This window comes from Caloenas nicobarica, chromosome 6, assembly GCF_036013445.1.
Source record: "Caloenas nicobarica isolate bCalNic1 chromosome 6, bCalNic1.hap1, whole genome shotgun sequence".
Taxonomy (NCBI): domain Eukaryota; kingdom Metazoa; phylum Chordata; class Aves; order Columbiformes; family Columbidae; genus Caloenas; species Caloenas nicobarica.
The window spans coordinates 19060143-19072585 of NC_088250.1; the positions used below are offsets into that span (position 1 = coordinate 19060143).

At 42.8% G+C, this 12443-nt stretch overlaps 1 protein-coding gene across 1 annotated transcript; it reads left to right on the forward strand.

The window, feature by feature from the left end:
• The first annotated feature begins 7208 nt into the window (after window positions 1-7208).
• ATP5MC3 (ATP synthase membrane subunit c locus 3) lies at window positions 7209-10666 on the forward strand. The gene is made up of 5 exons (XM_065637763.1): window positions 7209-7291; window positions 7370-7447; window positions 8421-8498; window positions 8864-9057; window positions 10421-10666. Exons 2-5 carry the CDS (start codon window positions 7409-7411, stop codon window positions 10533-10535), a joined length of 426 nt encoding a protein of 141 aa, XP_065493835.1. The 5' UTR covers window positions 7209-7291; window positions 7370-7408; the 3' UTR covers window positions 10536-10666.
• The last annotated feature ends 1777 nt before the right edge of the window (window positions 10667-12443 follow it).

The following is a 12443-nucleotide window of genomic DNA, read 5'->3' on the forward strand; positions in this document are numbered from 1 at the left end:
TGGGCTGTTCAGATGAGGCTCATGAAAAGTTTTTCCTCTTTCTAGGCCATTTTTAGCCTTATACACTACAGAGTAATTCTGCTAACACAAGTAATCTGTTCAGTGGGGCAAAACAGGAGTCAAGTGCAGCTATTAAATATTAATGTTATACTAATGTTGTAATATTATAATATTTATGTATCTTACATAGAGCCTCATATAGAATATTATGTTTAATAAGCAGTATTAATTTTGCTGTACATAGATGCCACTGTACAATTGGGTGGGGGCAGAATATGCCTTACACACAAATCTGCTCAGAATCTGGAAAGGCAAAAGCTGTGGTGCATGAAGGCAATGCTCTGCCATTCTCTCTTCAGAATATACCACAGACACAAAGCAATCAGGGGCCACCTGAAAAAGCAGCACAGCTCTGGTAAACTTCTGCAGTTTGTTGCCCCAGCTTTGATGTAGAAACCTGTTAAGACTGCACTGAGCACATAACAGCCTCTGGTTCTCTCCTGTTAACAAGGTGTAGAGCATCCATTCTCCACATGCACAATTCCAAGCACTCAGTCAAATTGAAAGAGAAATACAGTAGGCATTCGTTTGGGGTTTTTTTCTTTTTTTTTCTTTTTTTTTTATAATGCCCACAGTCATCTACAGATGTGATCCCATGTAATGACGCCTGTGGCTTTAAGTTGGAATTATTTGCAAACAGCAGGATCCCTTGGCAGAAGAGATGGCACTTGCTGTGTCAGGAAAGCTGTGCGCCTAACCCCGTGTTTGGTTCGCACCTATGCCCTGTTGAAATTGGCACAGATAATTCCGAGTGGGAACAGTGCCAGCACAACAGATGGGAGGGAATGCAGGCATGCCAGAGAACCGCTATGTTCATCAGGTCTGAACATTAGGGACAGAGCCCTTTCCAAGAATTTAGAAATGGCAGGCTGTCCAGAGTTTCTGTACTTTAGGTACAGAATATAAGAATATACGATCTCTTTTGTAACTATGAGCAAAATTAACTATAGTAATTTAAAGAGCTCATCTGAGCCACGTAAAGCAAGACAGTAGTCAGCTGAATTAGAACAACTGTTTCCCCAGATTCAGATTGGCATCAGGTCCTAGAGGGTAGAACCTGTGCATCCGAGTCAAAATGATTCCACAGGTTTTCTGCTAAGTGGTTCAGATTGAAGAGCTTTCGGATGATAATGAATATTCTTCATTTATACAATGCCTTTCAGGCAGTGATCCCAAAGCAATTTGCAAGTATATGAGAGTGTAAGAATTTAAACTCATAGTTGGAAGGTATGCCACTTACAATTAAGCAAATGAATCTTGCATGCATTAATGGGCTATAGTCCCATCTCACCTCCCACCTGGGATTATAAACTGGAATTATATTTTCTACAGATAGGGTGGAGGAAGACAAAATTCTGATAGATACATGTGTACTGCTTTTGCTCTTTACATGGCACAGATAGCCGTAACAGATCAGTTATCCAAAACACTAATTTAATCTCCAAAGAAGAATTAGTAATTTCTGGGGTTTGAGCACCAGACAGCTACCTTTCCTATTTCTCTTTTCAGGTTGTGAACAGCCAAAATATATTGCCCAAAAAGACTTGCCTATGATCATCGACATTATTCTGAGATACAGGAAGAAGAAAAAATCTAACAGAAATAGCTTAAGCACTGTTGTTTAAAACCTAAGAATCTGGTGTTGCAATTCCCCCTGCACAAAAAGCCTGTACCTTCAGAAGAGCCCACTAACAAAATATCCCTCCCTTTTGAGTTTCCTTAACTTCAGCAACCAAAATTTATGGATACTTTTGGAAATGCCGGCTCTAATACGGCCGAAGTCTCGGCTGTCTGTGCTGTTCACTGGACCTGTGTTTTATCAGAAAGTGTGTATCACATGAAAGGTCGTGTAACCGGGTTGACAACATTGTGTTCTAACCAGTGCAGCTAATAGTGGCAACTTACAGCCGAACTTCGTTCTCTGTTAAAAAGGTGTTTGATACTATTAGTAGGAATAAAAAGCATTGGTGAATTTATTTTCATTTAATCCAGTGATATTCTGTAAACTAGAAATCTACGTAGTTGTCTTTTCTGGCAAGGCTACCTTGGAGCCTTGATCGCACTTTCCACTAGAATCCAGTAGCCAGGACAAAGATGAGAACACCACTTTTCCATGCTGAATTTCTGCTGTAGCAGAATGATTTTCCTCTTGACACATCCCATTTAGATGTATAATGGCTATGGCAGTAGTAGACCCTACATATATTATCATTGTGCAATTTAAAACAGATCTTAAGAGACCCAAAAACGACATGACAGCGATTATCATGATTTTTTATTCAAATTGCGTCAGTGGTCTCAATAGTGTTAGCATACTTCCAGAATCTTGCTAACTATGAACATGGTATGATGTTTGTGGCTAACGCTATCTGTTTCTAGGACTCGGGTGTTAAAATAATCAATGCACTGTTAAGAAGAATGCTCCACAGCCTAAATTAGCCCTACTTTGTTAATTACCTTTGGTTCTCTACTAAAAGGAGCTGTTAAGACTAAAAGAAAACTAATTTTACCAAAAAACAGCTTGGGTAAGTACTCTGGGAGACAAAGATCACTCAAAAACCAGATTTTTCCCTTTCCCCCGTAAAGAAGACGCTTACAATTATGAGAAAAAACTTTTATCATCTGCTTTCCTATAAAGCACCACTTCCAATCCAGCCAACTCAGCAATCAAAACTCCCAACATTACTTATGTCAAGATTTGCCAACTACTAATAATCAAAAAGTTAACCAGGTATTAAGAATGTGTTACCAAGAGAATTTCTACTTAAAGTTGAGCCATCTGATAATAGTTTCACTCCTTCTTCCCAGAGCTAAATTGGTTTAAATATTCTGAAGCATATTAATTCTGCTCTATATACCTTCTTTCCACAAGCCATTGCTCCAGTTACCTGAGAGGACCTACGCAGCCCTGAATGGAAAGATTCAGCCACTCAGTTGCGAATGGAAGAGGCAGGAGTGCAAGATACTCTCTGGACTGAAACATGGCCCAGACTGCAAAAAACACTGAAAAACCCTGACTTTGTAAATCAATATCAATCAATGCCCTGTAAAGTACTTCATAAATCTGGAAGTTCTAGAGAGATAACCCTGAGGTAATAACACCACTTTAAAAACATTTCAAAAACATTAGGACAGTCTCAGGCCTTTGATCCAATTTCATCCTTTGGGGCTCTTCCAACAGTTAAGGGTTATTGCAATGTATTGGTTTTCCAGACACACCTCCTCTTCAAAACAGACTTAAAACAAAACAAGCAAACAAAACCCACAGACAAACAAAACCCACAACTAGTGTGAGTGTGTGACATACTCTGAGGTAATAACCCTCTTCTGGAAGCTAAAATTTAACCTGAAGGAATAGGTTTCAACCTAAAGGAGAACATTTTATTTAGGCTTTGGACAATGACGAGCCAAGATTTCTCCTTCAGCCAATATAGAACAGACATTCATCTTTTATAAGTTATTAATAATAAATGTTGAATTCTGACAGACCCTGTGGTGCAAAGCACTCTGGACATACTCATTTATTCAGCATTGTACAGGATTTCACTTGTTCGATTGAACCAGCCTGCAACTGCCAAAGTTCATCTGCACCTGGAAGAAAATCAACCCATATCTGCCAGGCAGACATGCCAGTCTACAGGTAGTGTGCCCAGTTTCCTTATTACCTGCTTTCTGGATGGCAAACTGAACAGATAAAAGGCATGATAGATCTCTTTAAGAAGTCACCAGAAAAATGCCATTTGTATGCAACGTCTGTTCTGCTGATACTCATGTGCTGTAGCAATCACAGTCCGATATGTACAGATAGCAATTAATTTCAGTGTTGTAAAGTGAAACTGCATGTCACTGTAGCACCGATCCATTCAAGGTGTACCTGGGAAATGAGCTGCTCAGCAGTGAAGATGAAACAGACTGTTGATCTTCTAAAAATAAGGTCAAAATGACTGGGATAATCTTTATGGTCTTCAGAAGGCTTGGGAAATCTGGGATGATCTTTCTCTTTCCTTTCTGGAAATGGAGAAGGCCACACTAGTGAACCACAGCTAGTGGTCACTTGCTGTTCTTACTGCCCTGCCATAAACCTGGCTCAGCAGCAGGGAGCTGTGGGAGGTAAGTGGAGTGGCTCTTCAGGCTCCATGTACTGCTCAAACAGCTGCACTGGCCAGAGACAAAACAGGGAGGAAATCTCCTCTGGCAGACTTGGCTACTGCCCACATGCATAACTGCTCCTGTCTGGGAGAGATAGTTGGAAAACTGGGAATCTCTCCTAGGAGATTTTGGGAGTTTAAGGTAAAATTCTAAGTAGAATAGACTTTCAGAAATGTGGTGAGCAATTAGAAGCTACACTGCTCTTTAGTGCGCCGATGCACTTCCTTGGGGATCTAGCAGCAGGTCAACCAGACAGGAAACAGCATGAGATTTAGCAGAATGTTGTGTTTTGGTTTTGTGGGGGGGTTTTTTGGTTGGTTGGCTTTTGTTTGTTTGTTTTTACAAAGATCTACTTGAATTAAGCTCATTGTGAGAGAAGAGGGTACTTTCTTCACAAAAGAACAGGTTTCCCATTTAACACTTTCTTGAATCCATGTGACTTCATGCTGTGCGTATACAGAAGTATAATGTCCACTTTCTTCTCCATTCAGGAGAGCTGCAGGAAGATCCATTTCATGCTGGAGGCCCAGATCACAAGGTTCCCAAGAATAAAACGTCTCTAACTGCTGTGCTTCCTCCCAGGAACAAGTGAATCTCTTTGTTGTGAATGGCATGCTTGCTGCTACACTTAAGGGAAATACGCTACTGCATCAATAGCAAACACCATATGTTAGTGTATAGCAACATGTTACATTTAATCATTCCACCAATACAGTTGCCAGGTTTGCTTTATGGTTTTATTCATGGTGCTGGAAGTGTTTGCTACCACAATGGCATGTAAATGGCATTTTATTTTAAGTGAAAAGCTCTGCCTAACCATTAAAGGTTTTTACCATTGATATTTATTTCTTACTTAGTGTTTGTCTATGGAAGGACCATTCAGCAGGCACTGCAGATCTGCCCATTTGCCTCAGTTCCCAAACAACGGGTTTAAGATGTGAAAAGGAAAAAAAGAAAATAAAACAACGAAAAAAGGGCAACTTATAACACCTTTTGCTGGCCTTCATAGACTCCCTTCTTGCTGCTCTGCTACCAAGACTCTGGAGGGACCCCCAAACAAAACCAAGCTTACGGTTGGGACTGAGGCAGGGAGCAGAAAGCTGGGGAATTCAAACTGTACAGCTGTCTCTCACCTCAGGACCTACAACTGGTACAGCTCCACCGCACCCAGGGATCAGAAGACACTCCAGGGTAGGTTACAAAAGCAACGTTATTGTTACCATTAGTATGCAGCTGTTCAAAGTGCCTATTGATTATGTTTGCTGGTGGGTTTTCAAGTTGCTGATATGGAGTATGTCTCAGCTACGTGGCACCTGTGGCTTGGTCAGTGACACCAACATCAACAGGCCATGTAAGTTTGCAGGAGGCCAGCAGCTCACTCCTAGGACACCATGCTATGTTCCCATCACAAAATGAAATGTACGTATCTTCTTATTCTTCCCTTTGGAGACAGACTATTTTAGAATCTAATTTTTTTTTTATGGCATAGATTATATCAAATAAAAGTTTTGCAACAACTGAAATATATGTCTCCCAGAGTTCTACCCAAAACAAGGATTTTTCTGCATTTTTCCTATATGGCACCAATACCGCTAACAGTGGCAAATGACCATTAAAATAATGATCCCCCATATCAAATGAAAAATATCAAAGAACGTGTGATTAAAGCAGGAATCTTGGGGACACATGCTCAGCTCAGTAATGATAATCTTGTTTGGATAAAGTTTGACTGAAAAAGAATTTGTTTTGTGGGCGTGAAACTGCTCATGGGTGGATGAGAAACAAGCTGTATGTGACCCAACAATGTGTGCTCATAGCCCAGAAAGTCAGCCATACCCTGAGCTGCATCAAAATAAGTGTGACCAGCATGTCAAGTGAGGTGATTCTGCTCCTTTACCTGACTCTTGTCAGACCCCACCTGCAGTACTGCATCCAGCTCTGGGGTCCCCAACATAAGGGTATGGACTTCTTGAAGAGGGTCCAGAGGAGGGCCATGAAGACAATCAAGAGGACTGGAATACCTCTCCTATAGAGACAGCTTCAGAGAGTTGGGGTTGTTCGGTCTGGAGAAAAGAAGGTTCTAGGGAGACCTTATTGCAGCGTTTCTGTACTTAGAAGGGGCCTATAAGGAAGACTGGGACAGACTTATTAGTACGGCTTGTTGCGATAGGACAAGGACTAATGGTTTTAAACTAAAAGAGGGTAGATCTAGACTAGACGTAAGAAATTTTTTACAATGAACGTGGAAAAACACTGGCCCATGTTGCCCAGAGAGCTGGTACATGCCCCATCCCTGGAAACACTCAAAGTGAGGCTGGAGGGGGTTCTGAGCAACCTGACGTAGTTGAAGAAGTCCCTGCTCATTGCAGGGGGTTGGACTAGATGACCTTTGAAAGTCCCTTCCAACCCAAACTATTTCATGATCACACAAAAAATGTCTCATTAAATAATACGGCCTTTTTGAACACTTAAGGTGTTCTTGGATGTGCCGCTTTCCTGCCTGTGACTCTTGCCCTGGTGGGACCCGAGGAGGTCTGGCTGTTTCTGTGGCCTGTGAACATCCCGCACCCTGACAGGAGCAGCAGTTCCAGCCCAGCATCAACGTTCCCGGACACGGCGGTTGCTCTGCCCTTCCTCACCAGGCTGGTGAGGCTTCTCTGCGCCGCAGCTCCTTAAAGCTCTCCCGGTGACGGGATCACCCCGCACCGCGAGCCGCTGCCCCCCAGGGCGAAGCGCCCTCACCCACCCGCCCCCCTGCCGCAGGCCCCGAACGCGGGTCACAGCGGCAGCGACGCCGCCGGCCTGGGTCTGATGTGTGGTGCGCAGCCCTGGCTAACGGCGCTAACGGCCATGCTCGTGACCCCGCTTCCGCCGACCGCCACGAGTGCGCCGCCCCCGCCCGCCGCGCTCCCCGCCCCGCGGCTGCGCCCCCCGCCGCTGCCATGGAGTCGGTACAAAGTGACCTTGGCGCCGCGCGCCGCCCTCTTCCGCCGCGCTGCATCCGGGCGCTCGCAGCCGGCCCCGCCGCGCCTGCGCAGAGCTGCCCCAGCCCGTCGGCTCTGAGGTGCGGCAGCCGCAGCGGGTGAGTGGCGGCGTCGCGCCATCCGCTCCCATCGCCGCCTCCGCACGCCGCCCTCTCACTCTCTCCCTCTCTCCGCAGAGACACCGGATTGTGGCCCCCGGGACGCCTCCCGCTAAGATGTTCGCCTGCGCCAAGCTCGCCACCTCGCCCTCCCTGGTGAGTGGGGGTGCCCGGGCCCGCGGGGGGCGCCTGAGCCTCCTCGCCGGCCGCGTCCCGGGCTGCGGCGGGGGGCCCCGGCTGGGCAGGGGTCAGGCGGGCCTCCGAGCCCCGCAGCGCAGCTCCGGGACGAGCCCGTGACGAAGGCTGCCTGCCCGAGTGCGGAGGGCGAGGAGGGGCGGCGAGCTGCGGCAGGGCCCGTTCTCCTTCCCGCCTCCTTGCTGTGGGCCAGGGCCCTTTGCCAAGGCGAGGGTCCTTCCCACAGCAGCGGCGAAGGGGGAGGGCAGTGCAGCGAAAGCCCTTAGGCCTGGTGCGCTCAGCTCCTTGCTGTAGGTCAAACTCCAGCCTGTTGCTTGTCCTAGGCAAGGCCGGGGTATTTTGCCCTTGCAGAGACGAAGGACTGCCCTGCTTCAAAATGTCCTCTCTAGCCTGCAGAACGGATTGTTTCACATGGTGCAGGCACAGGTTTCCCCTGGTGGAAGAGCTTTGTGCAAGAACTGATATGACCTTAGGCTGCTGGAAGCCCAAGGACACATGCAGGCCGCTTGTGAAAGAGGATTCATTCATTTATGCCTTGCTAGATTTAGAAGTCTAGGTTATGTCTGTGCATTTAACATCTTTGGAATTCGTTTTGATGGCTTTTTTCATTCCAAATTGTGTATCACTGCTTGCTGGTCTACCTGGCTTTTTTGTTGCTATTTTGCTACATTTTCTGTCAGTATAACACATGTACAGGTTCATTGAATGAGGTAGTTATTCACAGTAACGTCTCCTGAAAACAGTGCTATCAAATTGCATCGCAGTGTTTGCTTCTGTATCATTTATTGTATATCCAGCTGTGCAAAGATTGCTGTCGTTCAAGTAAGAGAAATGGCTTACTGGATAACAGCCTTATAATCTTACGTATTATTGTACAGCAACAGCTGTGATCAAATGTTTCTTTTTTGTCATAGCTTTTTACCTTCTCTTTCAGATCCGTGCTGGATCAAGAGTCTTGTACAGACCAATTTCGGCATCTGTGTTGTCTAGGCCAGAGGTCAAGACTGGAGAGGTACCTTATAAACAAAATTCTGTATCTTCCTAAATTACCTGGTGAGCCTAAATGTCCTCAACCTAGAGTTCACTTGTACTAACTTAAACATCTGTAGTGTGAAACTTAAGTTAAACTCCAAATAATACTTATTGCTGCCTTGCTGTTTCCCCTGAGAAGTCTTTTACATTTAAAGTTGATTGCTTTTGGGTGGAACAGGTAACATTCTGAAACTTTTAACTCTTAGTTACAGTCTCATGACTTGGAGGAGGAGCTAGACATTGGATCTAACACAGCTTTTAAAACTGCAGAATAACACTATCAAGGTGGTCATAGAAAATGATCTGTGTCTGAATATAATGCTTTTTCATGTTTTGTTTTCTTAGGGCAACTCAACACTTAATGGGGCCCAAAATACTGTCTCCCGACTAGCACTTAGAGAATTCCAGACTAGTGCTATCAGCAGGGACATTGACACTGCTGCCAAATTTATTGGTGCTGGTGCTGCCACAGTAGGTGTGGCTGGTTCTGGTGCTGGTATTGGAACAGTCTTCGGTAGTCTAATCATTGGTTATGCCAGGTAATCAATCTCTCTCTTATAAAACTCTTGAATTGCATGCAGATGTATCTTGAGACAGCACCTGCAGATAAGCTAAGCTGTAGTAAGGATAGTTACTATTAATTATAAACATGGCTAAATTGCATCATATGGAACTGTATTATATTCATCAGGATGGCTGTATTGTTAAATTCAGAACTTTGTACACTCTACCTGGAGAAGAGACATGAAAGAAATGAGATCATTAGACTTGGTCAGTGTTTCAGTCACCGAAGTCCAATGTTTCAGCATTGAACTGAATTAAAAATCAAGACTGGATTTTTTCCCGCCTGAGAGGGGAGGACAAGTCCTAAAGAGAGACTGTATGAAAACTGATAATAAGTAATGTGAGTTTGTATGCTTTACACTTAGCAGACAGGATTGTTATTTAGGAACAGATGCTTAATTCATTTTTTCTAATATGTTCAGCTTTGCTTCTCAGAATGTGTAATTACTTTATCAAATGAGTAACCATTCCTTCTAGAAGTCTGAAGGGGGTGAGGGTGGGGGTTTTATAGTAGGGATGAACTTCTTCCTGATAAGTTGACAATATACCTGTAGTAGGAATAGTTCACTTGGTATCATGGAAGAGCAGAACTGATACAGGCATAGAAAAGCTTTATTGAAGGTTTCATGTTCTTCATTACTCTTTCAACCAATTAAGTTTTATTTCTTAAAGATTTTTAAGCCCTACTGAAGACAAGTAAGTTCTGTTTCCCACTTGATGAAACATTAAGTGTTTTCAGTACAAAATGAACATCTCCTTTTTTGAATTTGGCATGAATATGCCAATAACAGATTGTAGAACATTACTTCATAGTATTATGTTGAAGGGGTTTGTTTTCTCTACTACACACTTGGAGGGATAATTCATTGCATTTTTGCAATGAACTGCTTCGTTATTTCTTTTTTTGCTCTAGGTGGTTTTAGTTCCTGTATTTGTCTGAGAGCTACTTAAAATGTTTTATATGAACTTCCTTGGAATATAGTTCTAATGTCACAGATGCAAAATAGATTTATAAAGTGTAGTGCTTATAGTTCCTTCAGGGGAGGTTGCAGAGAAGTCAAATTCAAAAGCATACATGAATGTAATCACAAAAAAAATGTTTTCATTTGGAAAAGCCATGTACAGTCTGCATAACCTGAATCTAGTCTTAATTGCCAAGTCATTTGTCTTCAGTGAAATCCTTACCAAAAATTACTTCTGCTTGGATTTATTGGGTTTTCCTGTAGTGGAACCTATGGCAAGGAAGTATGAGGTTCTGAATCTGTCAGATGCATTGAACTGTATGAAAAACATCTTGATTGTAAAGATAAAAGGTCTTATACCTTCGCTTTCTTTTAGAAATCCTTCTCTGAAGCAGCAGCTGTTCTCATATGCTATCCTGGGATTCGCCCTGTCTGAAGCTATGGGTCTGTTCTGTCTGATGGTTGCTTTCTTGATCCTATTTGCCATGTGAAAGGAGATCTGCCTGTAATATTGGCATTGGAATGTAACTCTGCATTTTATGGGACTCCCAAAGTGTTGGTGTCATGGAAATTGATGCTATTTCCAAAGTCATTTCATTAAAGATAACAACTTCAACTGTCAGCCCGTTTCCTGCATTTATTGTCTTTCTCACTAGGATATCTGGAAGACAGCATGTTGTCATTCAGTCACCATGCATTCCTCCTGGTAATTACATACCACATAGAACCCTTCAAACAATGACTTCAAGTCAAACATTTTATTTATTAATATGTATAGGAGTGTCACTTATTTGTTCCAATGGCAAATCTTGGAAAGATCAAAGAATTTTCCACTTGGTTCTGAGCAGTGTCCCGGTAGAATGAAATTAACTACTGCTTTAGATTGGTTCAAGGCATTTAATTGTGGTACATTGATACTATACATTTAATTAGTTACTGCATCCTTGGCATCACCTAATTAAAAGGGAGAACTTGCAGCTTCCTAATTTTGTAAAGTCAGCCTTTTGTTATCTCCCAAATTCTTCTAAGAGCAGTAGGATCAAAGCATTTTTAATAACAAAATATCTGCAGTATCAAGCTTTGCTTCTCACAGTGTCTGTCTTTTAACAATCTAAATACATTTACAATGTTGTCTACACTTACAGAAACGTACTCTGAGCTACTACATACTAATCTGGTGGGGAGGTTGATGGCATCTCAAACTTTATTCAGAATATTAAATAGATCTGATCATTCAACAAATACAAGCTGAACTTTGGAAGACGGTGAGCAAGCACGTTACAAGCTGTGTCATCTTGCTGTTAAATGGGTAATTACTGAATTGAATCTAGGAAACTCTGCTGTAAGCTGCTTATTTCTAGGGAAATGGAGAAATGACTAGTGGCTATCAGATCAGCGTAAGGTGCAGGTAAGAACTTTGTTTTCATCTGAATTCAAATACTAAATTAGTGTCCGTATAGTCTAACTTGGACCTAGCATGAGAAGCTACTTTCCCTGTATGTTCTTAGAAGAAAACGGTCATCTGATCAAAAGGATTAAAAGTTTCCATGTAAACCCTTTTATATATGTGAGGTTTAGGAGTGTAGAATATGCAGCATCTTTAAATATTCATCTCTAGCACTATATTAGTTGTGCTTTATGTGATTAGGCGTGGAAGTGGCTTTTTGGGGGGTGAGGGAAGGGTAGGAGGTAAAGCATATTGCAGCTATCTTCTGTGTGTTCTGTACTTACACCAGAGTGTTTTAGGAACTTAACATTATCCATTCTCATAACTAATTCTGTTACAGAGCTGACATGCAGTGCATTTGCCCTGGATGAAAGGCAGATAATGATAATTAGAATCCTCGGCTAAAGCTCATCTGTCTACTGCTATCCTTCTGGTGGGTGATGAACTTTGCTCTGGTTTTTTTAGTACCATAGAAATCTGAGGTGGCAATCCATTTTTCCTAATATTGTGGACTAGCCTAGTGAACTGACTTAATTCAAGCTTCAGTTTTCCATACTGCTGGGATTTGGCTAAGCAAGGATCTTAAAACTTGTCTTGGTCAAACCTAGCTCGATCTCAGTTAATCATACTTAGCAATTTGTTTACATATAAAATGGTTTTGCTGGGTTACCATTGTGTGTTTGGAGTAGAGGAAGTTCTGGCTAAGCTACTGCTCCCTAACCTCAATAAGAAACCTGTCCAAGTCACCATGAGCTCATTGAATCAGATTTGAGTAACGGTTTCTGGATTTACATCCCATCTTTTCCCACGTGGTTCACCCTGAAAACATGCATGCTTTTCCCTACAATCAGCATTGTCTGAAAGGCAGCAGACATCTCAGGTAGCCCTGTATATAGATGTAAAGCGTGTCTATTTTAGTAGTAGCATCTCCTCAAGCTCATTACCTTTTGAC

Bases quoted from the DNA above. Each gene is read 5' to 3' on its own strand.
- ATP5MC3 (XM_065637763.1), top strand. From the start codon at position 7,409: ATGTTCGCCTGCGCCAAGCTCGCCACCTCGCCCTCCCTG. The intron at 7,448-8,420 runs GTGAGTGGGGGT...CTTCTCTTTCAG, and splicing joins TCGCCACCTCGCCCTCCCTG to ATCCGTGCTGGATCAAGAGT. The intron at 9,058-10,420 runs GTAATCAATCTC...GCTTTCTTTTAG, and splicing joins CTAATCATTGGTTATGCCAG to AAATCCTTCTCTGAAGCAGC.